This window comes from Oncorhynchus clarkii, unplaced genomic scaffold, assembly GCF_045791955.1.
Source record: "Oncorhynchus clarkii lewisi isolate Uvic-CL-2024 unplaced genomic scaffold, UVic_Ocla_1.0 unplaced_contig_9009_pilon_pilon, whole genome shotgun sequence".
Lineage (NCBI taxonomy): Eukaryota > Metazoa > Chordata > Actinopteri > Salmoniformes > Salmonidae > Oncorhynchus > Oncorhynchus clarkii.
This window is the reverse complement of record NW_027261081.1, coordinates 95,001-110,000: the sequence shown is the minus strand read 5'-3', so window position 1 is coordinate 110,000 and position 15,000 is coordinate 95,001. Positions and strand designations below refer to the sequence as shown.

Genomic DNA, 15,000 nt, shown 5'->3' with positions numbered 1-15,000 from the left:
ATGTTTGACAGTGGGGATGGTGTGTTCAGCTGTGTTGCTTTTACGCCAAACATAACGTTTTGCATTGTTGCCAAGAAGTTCAATTTTGGTTTCATCTGACCAGAGCACCTTCTTCCACATGTTTGGTGTGTCTCCCAGGTGGCTTGTGGCAAACTTTAAACGACACTTTTTATGGATATCTTTAAGAAATGGCTTTCTTCTTGCCACTCTTCCATAAAGGCCAGATTTGTGCAATATACGACTGATTGTTGTCCTATGGACAGAGTCTCCCACCTCAGCTGTAGATCTCTGCAGTTCATCCAGAGTGATCATGGGCCTCTTGGCTGCATCTCTGATCAGTCTTCTCCTTGTATGAGCTGAAAGTTTAGAGGGACGGCCAGGTCTTGGTAGATTTGCAGTGGTCTGATACTCCTTCCATTTCAATATTATCGCTTGCACAGTGCTCCTTGGGATGTTTAAAGCTTGGGAAATCTTTTTGTATCCAAATCCGGCTTTAAACTTCTTCACAACAGTATCTCGGACCTGCCTGGTGTGTTCCTTGTTCTTCATGATGCTCTCTGCGCTTTTAACGGACCTCTGAGACTATCACAGTGCAGGTGCATTTATACGGAGACTTGATTACACACAGGTGGATTGTATTTATCATCATTAGTCATTTAGGTCAACATTGGATCATTCAGAGATCCTCACTGAACTTCTGGAGAGAGTTTGCTGCACTGAAAGTAAAGGGGCTGAATAATTTTGCACGACCAATTTTTCAGTTTTTGATTTGTTAAAAAAGTTTGAAATATCCAATAAATGTCGTTCCACTTCATGATTGTGTCCCACTTGTTGTTGATTCTTCACAAAAAAATACAGTTTTATATCTTTATGTTTGAAGCCTGAAATGTGGCAAAAGGTCGCGAAGTTCAAGGGGGCCGAATACTTTCGCAAGGCACTGTATATGCAAGTGACAGGTAGCCAAGTGGTTAGAGTGTTGCACCAGTAACCGAAAGGTCGCTAGTTCGAATCCCTGTGCAGAAAAGGTGAAAAATCTGTTGACGTGTCCTTGAGCAAGGCACTTAACACTTACTGCTCCAGGGAAGCCATTGATAATGGGTGGTTGGAACCCCACTCTCAGGGGGAGTTGGGAAATGCAAAACAAAAAAAAACTCTCCAACTCACATGTGTGTATAATTTGCACATGTGTGAAATAAGATAAACATAATCACCCACCACATGATTATCATGTGGGTAAACAGGCTTTATGTAGAATCCTGGGGGCCTGCACACACACACCTGGTATAAACCTACATTTTCATTACAACAGCAGCCATCCAACACATAAGTGAACTTGCCAAACTCATTGTTGCAAAAGAAAATAAATTAATATGGGGTGGGAAAGAAGTGAAAGTAAGAGCTTGGCTTTCTTCAGCCCAGCAGGAATCTAATACGTTTGCCCAGATTGAGCTAACTCCACAAAAATTACAATCTCAAAATCTCAATTTTTCTTCAATGAAATACATTCTGAAGTGCTAACCCCAATTTTTTGGGTTCTAGGGGAAACATAGTGTTATTACTGTGTATAAGGCCAACAATACAGCATTATCCTTCCTCTACAATACAGCATTATCCTTCCTCTACAATAGAGCACTATCCTTCCTCAACAATAGTGTTATCCTTCCTCTACAATACAGCGTTATCCTTCCTCTACGATACAGCATTATCCTTCCTCTACAACACGGCATTATCCTTCCTCTACAATAAAACATTATCTTTCCTCGACACTAAAACATTATCCATGCTCTACCATACTGCATTATCCTTCCTCTACAATAGAGCAATATCCTTCCTCTACAATATAGCATTATCCTTCCTCTACAATACAACATTATCCTTCCTCTGCAATATAGCATTATCCTTCCTCTACAATGCAGCATTATCCTTCCTCTACAGTAGAGCATTATCCTTCCTCTACAATACAACATGATCATTCCTCTACAATGCAACATTATCCTTCATATGCGGTACGGCATTATCCTTCCTCTACACTTTAGCATTATCCTTCCTATACAATATATTTATATAATTTCTCTCACTCAGCAATATCCTTATCCATTAGACTCTAGCAAGCTGATACATGATAACACACACACACACACACACACACACACACACACACACACACACACACACACACACACACACCACAAGCACTTATTTTGAGTAAACTTGAAGTTACAGAAGTGAGAGATGACAGGTCTTGACTTGCACATATTGGACTCAACAAACAACTCAGGCAGTATCACCAGGTACTGGAATAGGGGTCAAAGGGGAGGTGAAACCAGGTGTCACCAGGTACTGGGATAGGGGTCAGAGGGGGGGTGTAACCAGGTGTCCACCAGGTACTGGGATAGGGGTCAGAGGGGAGGTGAAACCAGGTGTCCACCAGGTACTGGGATAGGGGTCAGAGGGGGGGGGGGGGGTGTAACCAGGTGTCCACCAGGTACTGGGATAGGGGTCAGAGGGGGGGGGTGTAACCAGGTGTCCACCAGGTACTGGGATAGGGGTCAGAGGGGAGGTGAAACCAGGTGTCCACCAGGTACTGGGATAGGGGTCAGAGGGGAGGTGAAACTAGATGTCACCAGGTACTGGGATAGGGGTCAGAGGGGAGGAGAAAACTATAAACCAGGTGTCCACCAGGTACTGGGATAGGGGTCAGAGGTGAGGTGAAACCAGGTGTCACCAGGTACTGGGATAGGGGTCAAAGGGGAGGTGAAACCAGGTGTCCACCAGGTACTGGGATAGGGGTCAGAGGGGAGGAGAAAACTATAAACCAGGTGTCCACCAGGTACTGGGATAGGGGTCAAAGGGGAGGGGAAACCAGGTGTCCACCAGGTACTGGTATAGGGGTCAGAGGGGAGGAGAAAACTATAAACCAGGTGTCCACCAGGTACTGGGATAGGGGTCAGAGGGGAGGTGAAACCAGGTGTCCACCAGGTACTGGTATAGGGGTCAGGGGGGGAGGGGGTGTAACCAGGTGTCCACCAGGTACTGGTATAGGGGTCAGGGGGGGAGGGGGTGTAACCAGGTGTCCACCAGGTACTGGGATAGGGGTCAGGGGGGGAGGGGGTGTAACCAGGTGTCCACCAGGTACTGGTATAGGGGTCAGGGGGGGAGGGGGTGTAACCAGGTGTCCACCAGGTACTGGTATAGGGGTCAGGGGGGGAGGGGGTGTAACCAGGTGTCCACCAGGTACTGGTATAGGGGTCAGGGGGGGAGGGAGTGTAACCAGGTGTCCACCAGGTACTGGGATAGGGGTCAGAGGGGAGGTGAAAACTATAAATCAACAACTAGAGGAGGTTGTCGTGACTAGTTCATTACATTTCCATTAAACAAAAAATGTACAGTATGTTATCTATAGTAGGTCAATAGTATGCCCGTGTCAATGTCATCCTCTTTCATTCTACACCATTCATAGAATGTAATTTTATTTAACCTTTATTTAACTAGGCAAGTCAGTTAAGAACAAATTCTTATTTACAATAACGGCCTACCCCGGCCAAACCCTCCCCTAAACCTGGACGACGCTGGGCCAATTGTGCGACGCCCTACGGGACTCTCGATCACGGCCGGTTGTGATACAGCCCGGGATCAAACCAGGGTCTGTAGTGACGCCTCTAGCACTGAGATGCAGGGCCTTAGACCTCTGTGTCCCTCAGGATCGAATGAAACTCTACCAGCAGGAAAAAGACCCATCAAAGATCCATCCAACAACAGGTCAGCTGTCTCCCATAACAACCAGATGAAACAGAGAGGTCACTGTTATCAGTCATATCCCTGTAACCAGGGTCCAATGTCCCCACAGGGGGCTGTACCTGCTCCCAACTCCTCTAGTGGGAGGAGGTCTGTGGAGCAGCCTGGCATAAGGGCCTTACAGTGGAGCAGCCTGACATAAGGCCTTACAGTGGAGCAGCCTGGCATAAGGGCCTTACAGTGGAGCAGCCTGGCATAAGGGCCTTACAGTGGAGCATCCTGATATAAGGCCTTGAATATGGACTGGGGTAGGGTGACATGTTATTAGGGCCTTATCTCCTCTATAGCAGGTGGGCTCTGACACTGAGACAGACTGTTGGCCCCCTCACAGTGGAGTTAGTACTGAACAACATAACAGTCATTCATTCATTCACTCACTCCTTAATTATCTCTCATACAGACAGGCAGACTGACAGGCAGACTGACAGGCAGACAGACAGACATAATCAATTATCAGTCAACTGACTAATCAATGATCAGTCAAAAGGCCAGGACACACAACATTGTGTAACGTATGGACATGTACAATATTGAACAGACCCCAGGAAGAGTAGCTGCAGCACGAGCTAATAAACTCAACTAAAATGTTTTAAAAAGTGTATGATCTGAAGGTAACTTCTCCGGTAATTAGCGACTTACGGTGCCTACTGCCGTTACAAACTAGGCCCACTGTAGCTTGCTGAAAAATACAGACGGTGCCTACTGCCGTTACAAACTAGGCCCACTGTAGCTTGCTGAAAAATACAGACGTTAAAAGAATAGTAACTGATAATTTAAAAAATACAATGTTATTATTCTGTCAAACTAATCTAGTTAGGGAGCAGCATTATTACTGAGTAGTTATTAGGCTGTTTTGAGGTAAACCCAGGCCCAGTGACGCGTGAATAACAAGGGGTCGATGACAACGTTTAGCCCCAGTCATGAAGCAACCTGTTGCCCGCTGTCTGGAGGATACGAGTAGTCTAGTGGATACCGGGAATAGCCCACAAATACCGCCTCCTCCTCGTCCAAGTCAATCACGGGTGCTTTGGAACAGGCTACAGTCAATTACACAGGGCGTTTACAAACACTTTAGAAGGTCTAATGTTTAGTTCAGATTGGGTAGGGAGCCGCGACAGGGTTATTTGACTCCTGTGCTCATGGGAGGAGCTGGGGAAATGCCATTTCAACGGGCGGCAACGTTACACTTTGGAGGTAAATCTCCTATAAACAAGTCATTCCCGTAGGAAAGCGTGTCGTAGATAAAATAATGAGTCTATCTAATCGGAGCCGTCGTAAATCTTTCTATAGCTTTTGTGTTTACAACAATAACGCTACAATGTTGCCGAATAGGCCTGGCGATACATGTTTTATCCACACAGCGTAGCAACAATGTAACAACTTGCAACTTGCTGGACTAGGTTGTTGGCTCCTCGGTAGAGCGGGTGTCGACGTGCTGTGTTGGCCACGCAGCGAGTTGACAGCTCTTTCGTAAGACTGACAAGTCAAAGACAAACCCTTTAGTAAGTAAGACAGTCAAATGAACCCTCAACGGCAGTCTAGAAGAACCCGCTCACTACACACCGACAAAACAACACAATGCACTGATTCATACCCGCTGTATTCGGCTATAAGACGGCCTATTCCTCTGAGGGAACACATGAACACATTGAATGGTAGAAAACATAACATACATACATTGTGTTAAACCCCAGTGAAACGAGACACCTCTTTTCCTCAACCGCTAAATACATTTTCCCTCCTATCTCGCGCTGCACAAGAGCCCAACAACTCGAGACAACAACTAAGTAAAGCTGCTATAATTCGAGTTAATTACAACAGACATGCTGTCAGAACTACCGTATAACACACCACACACACTCAACACATGTACATGACTGCTCTTTCCTGAGACACACACTCACGGCAACTAGACTGTCCACTTCTCAGCCCAGTCAGAAGTGGGCTTCAATCTAGAAAATCACTTTTAAAATGTCACCTACCTTCTTCTCATAAATCCGGTTAGTCCAGTTATGTCAATTATCCGTATCCGGCGTCAGATAGAACCGTTATCCGTTGAGGAACCGTTACAACCGATAGAAAATGCCTCTTTTCCGAGCAGTTGCTATTTTTCTCCTCTATTGCCAGCACTACCAGTAGATCCCGAGCCAGGGCGCTTCAGTGACGTAAGGATCGGGATGCGCGTTCACGAGAATGGCCTCCCTCCACTCCACCGCCGTACGTGCACGAGTCTTTCAACATCAGACGCTGGCGGGAGGGTCACGAGAGAAATGAACGGGCTTTCCTCTGTGGCAGAGAGACTTTCACCATAGAACACAATCTATTCTAGACCCTGACTCGTGCAGCTCTTTGAATACTTGCCAGGTATTTCAAACAGAAGAGGGCGCCCTTGGGTAAACACTTCCTCACCTCATCACAGATCATGATAACAGTTTATTGTCAAACCCTCTGAAGTTCTGACACTGTTTGGAAACGACAACAAGCGTTTTACTGTAAGTCTAGCCGTTTGTAGTGTGCCCGTGACATTGTGTCTCATGTACTTTGAGAGACATACACAGTATTATGTATTTTGTTGCCTACAATTTACTTTTGTGTATGTCTAAGTATGTGTGTGTAGGCCGGTACAGCAATGTGTTCATTGTAAACCACTGTCAATGACAGTTGTGATAATTCCAGCTGTCAGTGTTGACCACCTCCCATACTGTCCCAGTGCAGTCCCCTGGCGCCAAGGTGGTGTAGTGTGTGTACCCCTTACACACTCTCTCTCTCACACACACATACACACACACACACACACACACGCACACACACACACACACACACACACACACCCCAGTTGTCACCCACCCAGACGTGGCCCAAGGAATGTGTCTGGTTTGGTCACCTGAGTGGCCATAGACCAAAGCCTTGATCATGTTACTAATTACCTGTCCAATGTAATCTGTTACAGCACAATTACTAATTACCTGTCCTATGTAATCTGTTATAGTACAGTTACTAATTACCTGTCCAATGTAATCTGTTACAGTACTAATTACCTGTCCAATGTAATCTGTTACAGCACAGTTACTAATTACCTGTCCAATGTAATCTGTTACAGCACAGTTACTAATTACCTGTCCAATGTAATCTGTTACAGCACAGTTACTAATTACCTGTCCAATGTAATCTGTTACAGTACTAATTACCTGTCCAATGTAATCTGTTACAGGACAGTTACTAATTACCTGTCCAATGTAATCTGTTACAGCACTAATTACCTGTCCAATGTAATCTGTTACAGCACAAATTACCTGTCCAATGTAATCTGTAACAGCACAGTTACTAATTACCAGTCCAATGTAATCTGTTACAGTACCGTTACTAATTACCTGTTCAATGTAATCTGTTACAGCACAGTTACTAATTACCTGTCCAATGTAATCTGTTACAGTACTAATTACCTGTCCAATGTAATCTGTTACAGCACAAATTACCTGTCCAATGTAATCTGTTACAGTACTAATTACCTGTCCAATGTAATCTGTTACAGCACAAATTACCTGTCCAATGTAATCTGTAACAGCACAGTTACTAATTACCAGTCCAATGTAATCTGTTACAGTACCGTTACTAATTACCTGTCCAATGTAATCTGTTACAGCACAGTTACTAATTACCTGTCCAATGTAATCTGTTACAGGACTAATTACCTGTCCAATGTAATCTGTTACAGCACAGTTACTAATTACCTGTCCAATGTAATCTGTTACAGCACAGTTACTAATTACCTGTCCTATGTAATCTGTTATAGTACCGTTACAAATTACCTGTCCTAATTACCCAAACTCAGTAACGTAATCTGATTACTTTCAGTTACATTTTGATTAGAAGAATAATAAAATAATCCATCAATCGCATGTGTCATCACAGTGGTCTCTGATTGGTGGTCATCAGTTGGTGTGTCATCACAGTGGTCTCTGATTGGTGGTCATCAGTTGGTGTGTCATCACAGTGGTCTCTGATTGGTGGTCATCAGTTGGTGTGTCATCACAGTGGTCTCTGATTGGTGGTCAGACTTGCTCAGGTGGAATAAACCTGAAGGCCCATACCGTCAATGTGATTGTCCTGTGTTTTATATACACCAATTGTACAAAACATTAGGAATACCTTCCTAATATTGAGTTGCACCCCCTTTTGCCGAGAGGGTTCCGGGTGTGTTGAAAGCGTTCCACAGGGATGCTGGCCCACGTTGACTCCATTGATTCCTACAGTTGTGTCAAGTTGGCTGGATGTCCTTTGGGTGGTGGACCACTCTTGATACACACGGGAAACTGTTGAGCGTGAAAAACCCAGGTGCGCCTTACTACCATATCCAGTTCAAAGGCACTATTACATTCTGAATGGTACACATACACAATCCATGTCTCAATTGTCTCAAGGCTTACACATCATTATTTAGCCTGTCTCTTCTCCTTTATCTACACAGATTGAAGTGGATTCAACAGGTAACATCAATAAGGGATCATATCTTTCACCTGGATTCACCTGGTCAGTCTGTCATGGAAAGAGCAGGTGTCCCTAATGTTTTGTCCACTCAGTGTATATTTCCTCACTATGAGGTTGGAATAATACTGTGTGGTGAAAATGATGATTATGCTCCTTTTAATATAAGAGCTGTTTGAAAAGACCGCCTGAAACTTCAGCCTGTGTTGGTGGGATGGAGTTTTGCCCTGCCTGGTGAAATCACCATCTGGTTAGTTAGTTAATCGACCAATAAGAAAGAGCGTTCCAAACCTCTCTGCCAATAACAGCTAGTTTTCAGTTTTCCCTTCCCAACTCAGACCAATAGAAATTGTTCTTTGCCAAGAAGCAATTTTTTTGTTTATTTTTGACCATTTTAATTGAAATCACAATAAGGCACTTAAAATTGTTAGTTAGAAATTATTTGATATTGAGATAAAAACAGCTGCATTTGACCTTTAAACTTGCTCCTTTTGTCAATGCATAACGGAATGTCGTTGAGAAAACAGAACGCTGTCATAATGTATTTTTTTTTGCAAAACATCCTTTTTTTAAAAAAGTAATCCAAGAAGTAATCATCTTGTTTTTCCTAACGTATCTGTAATCTGAATACAGTGTTTTTGCTGGTAACATAAGTGATCACAGTTACTGTCACGTTCTGACCTTTATATCCGTTGTTTTGTATGTATTTAGTATGGTCAGGGCGTGAGTTGGGTGGGCAGTCTATGTTTGTTTTTCTATGATTTGGGGATTTCTATGTTTCGGCCTAGTATGGTTCTCAATCAGAGGCAGGTGTCATTAGTTGTCTCTGATTGAGAATCATACTTAGGTAGCCTGGGTTTCACTGTTTGTTTGTGGGTGATTGTCTATGTTAGTGGCTTGTGTTTCAGCACAGGTCTCATTTATAGCGTCACGGTCGTTTATTGTATTTGTATTCAGTGTTCAATACTTTCTTTTTATTAAATATTCATCATGACCACATACCACGCCGCATTTTGGTCCTCCGATCCTTCTCGCCTCTCCTCTTCAGATGAAGAGGAGGACGCCTGTGGCAGTTAAATTTTTTGTTGTAATCAGATTACATGTAACTGATGTCATCATTTACTCCCCAGCCGTATTACTTATCCTTAATAAACACATTTATTCAGTATCACATGTCTCAGCCCTCACTTAACAGAACATTTGACCAAGACAAGGTTGTTTTATGGAGTTTATTGCATTAGAGACACACTTTGGACACAGTGAGTATCATTATTTTATTAGTAAAATAAAGACCACTAGTAGACACTGTTTCCCCTTATATTATCTGAAGACCCTATGGTCTGTAGCCATTCTTGGAAATCCCAGACCAAGGACATGCTTGAACATTGTTAAATTGTGGGAGGCAACCGGTTTGTCTAGAGAGACTAATCTGTAGCCCAAACACTTGTCTTTAATTTGATTTCTGAGCCATACACATTAGAATAAGACAATTCTACTTTTTGACATTTAAATGATTAATATCTTTCTTTTACAAATCTCTTCTGATAAAAAAAAGTTACAATAGTAAACCCGTATTGCCGCGTTTTGAAAGATATATCGCTGAAGTATATCACTCTAGGTTTTAGGGTACAGGTCAGTCTACTGTCTAGGTTGTGGGGTACAGGTCAGTCTTCAGTCTAGGTTTTAGGGTACAGGTCAGTCTACTGTCTAGGTTGTGGGGTACAGGTCAGTCTACTGTCTAGGTTTTGGGGTACAGATCAGTCTTCAGTCTAGGTTTTGGGGTACAGGTCAGTCTTCAGCCTAGGTGTTGGGGTACAGGTCAGTCTACTGTCTAGGTTTTGGGGTACAGGTCAGTCTACTGTCTAGGTTGTGGGGTACAGGTCAGTCTACTGTCTAGGTTTTGGGGTACAGGCCAGTCTACTGTCTAGGTTTTGGGGTACAGGCCAGTCTACTGTCTAGGTTTTGGGGTACAGGCCAGTCTTCATTCTAGGTTTTGGGGTACAGGCCAGTCTTCATTCTAGGTTTCGGGGTACAGGTCAGTCTACTGTCTAGGTTTTGGGGTACAGGCAAGTCTTCTGTCTAGGTTTTGGGGTACAGGCCAGTCTTCTGTCTAGGTTTTGGGGTACAGGCCAGTCTTCATTCTAGGTTTTGGGGTACAGGCCAGTCTACTGTCTAGGTTTTGGGGTACAGGCAAGTCTTCTGTCTAGGTTTTAGGGTACAGGCCAGTCTACTGTCTAGGTTGTGGGGTACAGGCCAGTCTTCAGCCTAGGTTTTGGGGTACAGGCCAGTCTTCAGCCTAGGTTTTGGGGTACAGGCCAGTCTTCTGCACTCCAAATGCGGTGATGAAGATGTTGATGATGGCGGTGATGAAGACGAGGCCGGTGGCCACGTTGTTCATGATGTCCAGCTTCCTCTGGTTGGCCACGTTGTTCAGGTCCTTACGTGCTGGAACACACAGAGACCAACAGTGTTGTAACTGAGGTGAGACCCGAAGCCTGTCTTCCCTTGGTCTACATAAATCCACTCCACTGATGCTACAAGCGGTTTATAACTTCAGGGACTAAGATGATTGTTTAAAGGTCAGTAATGAACAGTTTACATTGGTTTAAATTGTGAAATGGACTGTGTGCTTCTGTTGCCCCTCGCATGGACCTCTTACAGGCTTTTTTACTGTAATAACACTTGACAAGTCCAGACTCACCCATGGCGACAAACAGCACCCCAGCCAGCACCTGGAAGAGCAGCGACGACCCGATGAGGACCAGGACGGTGACGTAGTACCTGTAATGACGTATCATCTCTTAGACTCATCCTGCCTGGTGGCCAAAACTAGACGACTACAATGGAAATACAGTGAGTCAGGAATCTTTATTGTTACAATTATTTTACACACACAAATATCCACTTGTGTATTAAATGATCAAATCAAATCAAATGTAATCAGAATACCTGAAGTCTGGCCCCTGCTCCAGGACGGCCTTCAGCTGGGCAGCGTTGGCCATCAGCAGGGCCACGTCTAACATGCTCCCTGCCACCGTCTTCTTAGTGGCATAGTGGTTCATATTCAGACTGGTGCTACCACCCTGAGAGAGAGAGAGGGAGAGGGAGGGAGAGGGAGAGAGAGAGAGAGGGAGAGAGAGAGAGACAGAGAGAGAGAGAGAGAGAGAGAGAGAGAGAGAGAGAGAGAGAGAGAGAGAGAGAGAGAGAGAGAGAGAGAGAGACAGAGAGAGAGAGAGAGAGAGAGAGACAGAGAGAGAGAGAGAGAGACAGAGAGAGAGAGAGAGAGAGAGAGAGAGAGAGGGAGAGAGAGGGAGAGAGAGACATATGAGTAAGGCCATGTCTAACATTCTCTCTGCTCTGGTCTTCTTAGTGGTGTTCCAGGTTGAGACTAGACCCTGAGGAAGAGAGAGAGAGAGGGATGGGTAAGTTAAATCCTATACCCACTAGTTGTTTCTCACCTTTATACAGTAGATGGAAGCAAATACAATCTGTAATCTGAACCCTCGTCAATTCTCCTAACGCACCAATAGATGGCAGCACAGTATCCAGAATACAATGTCGGAAACAGTGGTGAGGGGAGGGGACTATACAGTAGCACAATCCAGGTGTTTAAAGCTCTTAGAGACTTACCCAGAAAGACTCACAGCTGTAATCGCTGCCAAAAGTGCTTCTACAAAGTATTGACTCAGGGGTCTGAATACCTATGTAAAATAGATATTTCTGTATTTAATTTCTCTGTGTATGTTACAGTGTGTCCATCATGGTGTACGTGCTGTGGGTGTGTTAGAGTGTGTCTATCGTGGTGTACGTGCTGTGGGTGTGTTAGAGTGTGTCTATCGTGGTGTACGTGCTGTGGGTGTGTTAGAGTGTGTCTATCGTGGTGTACGTGCTGTGGGTGTGTTAGAGTGTGTCTATCATGGTGTACGTGTTGTGTGTGTGTGTGTGTTGTGTGTGTTAGAGTGGCTACATCTTGGGCTCCCGGGTGGCGCAGCGGTCTAAGGCACTCAGTGCTAGAGGCGTCACTACAGATCCTGGTTGGATTCCAGGCTGTATCACAACTGGCCGTGATTGGGAGTCCCATAGGGCGGCGCACAATTGGCCCAGCGTCGTCCGGGTTTGGGTTTGGTAAGCAGTCATTGGCCCAGCGTCGTCCGGGTTTGGGTTTGGTAAGCAGTCATTGGCCCAGCGTCGTCCGGGTTTGGGTTTGGTAAGCAGTCATTGGCCCAGCGTCGTCCAGGTTTGGGTTTGGTAGGCTGTCATTGGCCCAGCGTCGTCCGGGTTTGGGTTTGGTAGGCAGTCATTGGCCCAGCGTCGTCCGGGTTTGGGTTTGGTAGGCAGTCATTGGCCCAGCGTCGTCCGGGTTTGGGTTTGGTAGGCAGTCATTGGCCCAGCGTCGTCCGGGTTTGGGTTTGGTAGGCAGTCATTGGCCCAGCGTCGTCCGGGTTTGGGTTTGGTAGGCAGTCATTGGCCCAGCGTCGTCCGGGTTTGGGTTTGGTAGGCAGTCATTGGCCCAGCGTCGTCCGGGTTTGGGTTTGGTAGGCAGTCATTGGCCCAGCGTCGTCCGGGTTTGGGTTTGGTAGGCAGTCATTGGCCCAGCGTCGTCCGGGTTTGGGTTTGGTAAGCAGTCATTGGCCCAGCGTCGTCCGGGTTTGGGTTTGGTAGGCAGTCATTGGCCCAGCGTCGTCCGGGTTTGGGTTTGGTAGGCAGTCATTGGCCCAGCGTCGTCCGGGTTTGGGTTTGGTAGGCAGTCATTGGCCCAGCGTCGTCCGGGTTTGGGTTTGGTAAGCAGTCATTGGCCCAGCGTCGTCCGGGTTTGGGTTTGGTAAGCAGTCATTGGCCCAGCGTCGTCCGGGTTTGGGTTTGGTAAGCAGTCATTGGCCCAGCGTCGTCCGGGTTTGGGTTTGGTAGGCAGTCATTGGCCCAGCGTCGTCCGGGTTTGGGTTTGGTAGACAGTCATTGGCCCAGCGTCGTCCGGGTTTGGGTTTGGTAGACAGTCATTGGCCCAGCGTCGTCCGGGTTTGGGTTTGGTAGGCAGTCATTGGCCCAGCGTCGTCCGGGTTTGGGTTTGGTAGCCAGTCATTGGCCCAGCGTCGTCCGGGTTTGGGTTTGGTAAGCAGTCATTGGCCCAGCGTCGTCCGGGTTTGGGTTTGGTAGCCAGTCATTGGCCCAGCGTCGTCCGGGTTTGGGTTTGGTAGACAGTCATTGGCCCAGCGTCGTCCGGGTTTGGGTTTGGTAGGCAGTCATTGGCCCAGCGTCGTCCGGGTTTGGGTTTGGTAGACAGTCATTGGCCCAGCGTCGTCCGGGTTTGGGTTTGGTAGGCAGTCATTGGCCCAGCGTCGTCCGGGTTTGGGTTTGGTAGGCAGTCATTGGCCCAGCGTCGTCCGGGTTTGGGTTTGGTAAGCAGTCATTGGCCCAGCGTCGTCCGGGTTTGGGTTTGGTAAGCAGTCATTGGCCCAGCGTCGTCCGGGTTTGGGTTTGGTAGGCAGTCATTGGCCCAGCGTCGTCCGGGTTTGGGTTTGGTAAGCAGTCATTGGCCCAGCGTCGTCCGGGTTTGGGTTTGGTAAGCAGTCATTGGCCCAGCGTCGTCCAGTCATTGGCCCAGCGTCGTCCGGGTTTGGGTTTGGTAAGCAGTCATTGGCCCAGCGTCGTCCAGTCATTGGCCCAGCGTCGTCCGGGTTTGGGTTTGGTAAGCAGTCATTGGCCCAGCGTCGTCCGGGTTTGGGTTTGGTAAGCAGTCATTGGCCCAGCGTCGTCCAGTCATTGGCCCAGCGTCGTCCTGGTTTGGGTTTGGTAGGCAGTCATTGGCCCAGCGTCGTCCGGGTTTGGGTTTGGTAGGCAGTCATTGGCCCAGCGTCGTCCGGGTTTGGGTTTGGTAGGCAGTCATTGGCCCAGCGTCGTCCGGGTTTGGGTTTGGTAAGCAGTCATTGGCCCAGCGTCGTCCGGGTTTGGGTTTGGTAAGCAGTCATTGGCCCAGCGTCGTCCGGGTTTGGGTTTGGTAAGCAGTCATTGGCCCAGCGTCGTCCAGTCATTGGCCCAGCGTCGTCCGGGTTTGGGTTTGGTAAGCAGTCATTGGCCCAGCGTCGTCCAGTCATTGGCCCAGCGTCGTCCGGGTTTGGGTTTGGTAAGCAGTCATTGGCCCAGCGTCGTCCGGGTTTGGGTTTGGTAAGCAGTCATTGGCCCAGCGTCGTCCAGTCATTGGCCCAGCGTCGTCCAGTCATTGGCCCAGCGTCGTCCAGTCATTGGCCCAGCGTCGTCCAGTCATTGGCCCAGCGTCGTCCGGGTTTGGGTTTGGTAAGCAGTCATTGGCCCAGCGTCGTCCAGTCATTGGCCCAGCGTCGTCCGGGTTTGGGTTTGGTAGGCAGTCATTGGCCCAGCGTCGTCCGGGTTTGGGTTTGGTAGGCAGTCATTGGCCCAGCGTCGTCCGGGTTTGGGTTTGGTAGGCAGTCATTGGCCCAGCGTCGTCCGGGTTTGGGTTTGGTAAGCAGTCATTGGCCCAGCGTCGTCCGGGTTTGGGTTTGGTAAGCAGTCATTGGCCCAGCGTCGTCCGGGTTTGGGTTTGGTAAGCAGTCATTGGCCCAGCGTCGTCCAGTCATTGGCCCAGCGTCGTCCGGGTTTGGGTTTGGTAAGCAGTCATTGGCCCAGCGTCGTCCAGTCATTGGCCCAGCGTCGTCCGGGTTTGGGTTTGGTAAGCAGTCATTGGCCCAGCGTCGTCCGGGTTTG

General features: G+C 47.2%; 2 protein-coding genes across 2 annotated transcripts in view; both read right to left on the bottom strand.

Annotated features, from left to right (window-relative positions):
- Positions 1-5,961, bottom strand: part of LOC139404682 (ELKS/Rab6-interacting/CAST family member 1-like) — a 424,291-nt gene extending 418,330 nt beyond the window's left edge. Inside the window, exon 1 of the mRNA XM_071147289.1 lies at positions 5,778-5,961. The gene's annotated coding sequence lies outside the window, so the exon portion shown is untranslated. The remainder of the gene's footprint in view (positions 1-5,777) is intronic.
- Positions 5,962-9,498: 3,537 nt separating this feature from the next.
- The window catches only part of LOC139404684 (ninjurin-2-like), a 62,244-nt gene continuing 56,742 nt past the window's right edge, over positions 9,499-15,000 (bottom strand). Inside the window, exons 3-5 of the mRNA XM_071147291.1 lie at positions 11,230-11,363; positions 10,982-11,061; positions 9,499-10,725 (exon numbers count right to left, since the gene is read on the bottom strand). Coding sequence (XP_071003392.1) covers positions 10,577-10,725; positions 10,982-11,061; positions 11,230-11,363 — 363 coding nt within the window. The 3' untranslated portion in view covers positions 9,499-10,576. The remainder of the gene's footprint in view (positions 10,726-10,981; positions 11,062-11,229; positions 11,364-15,000) is intronic.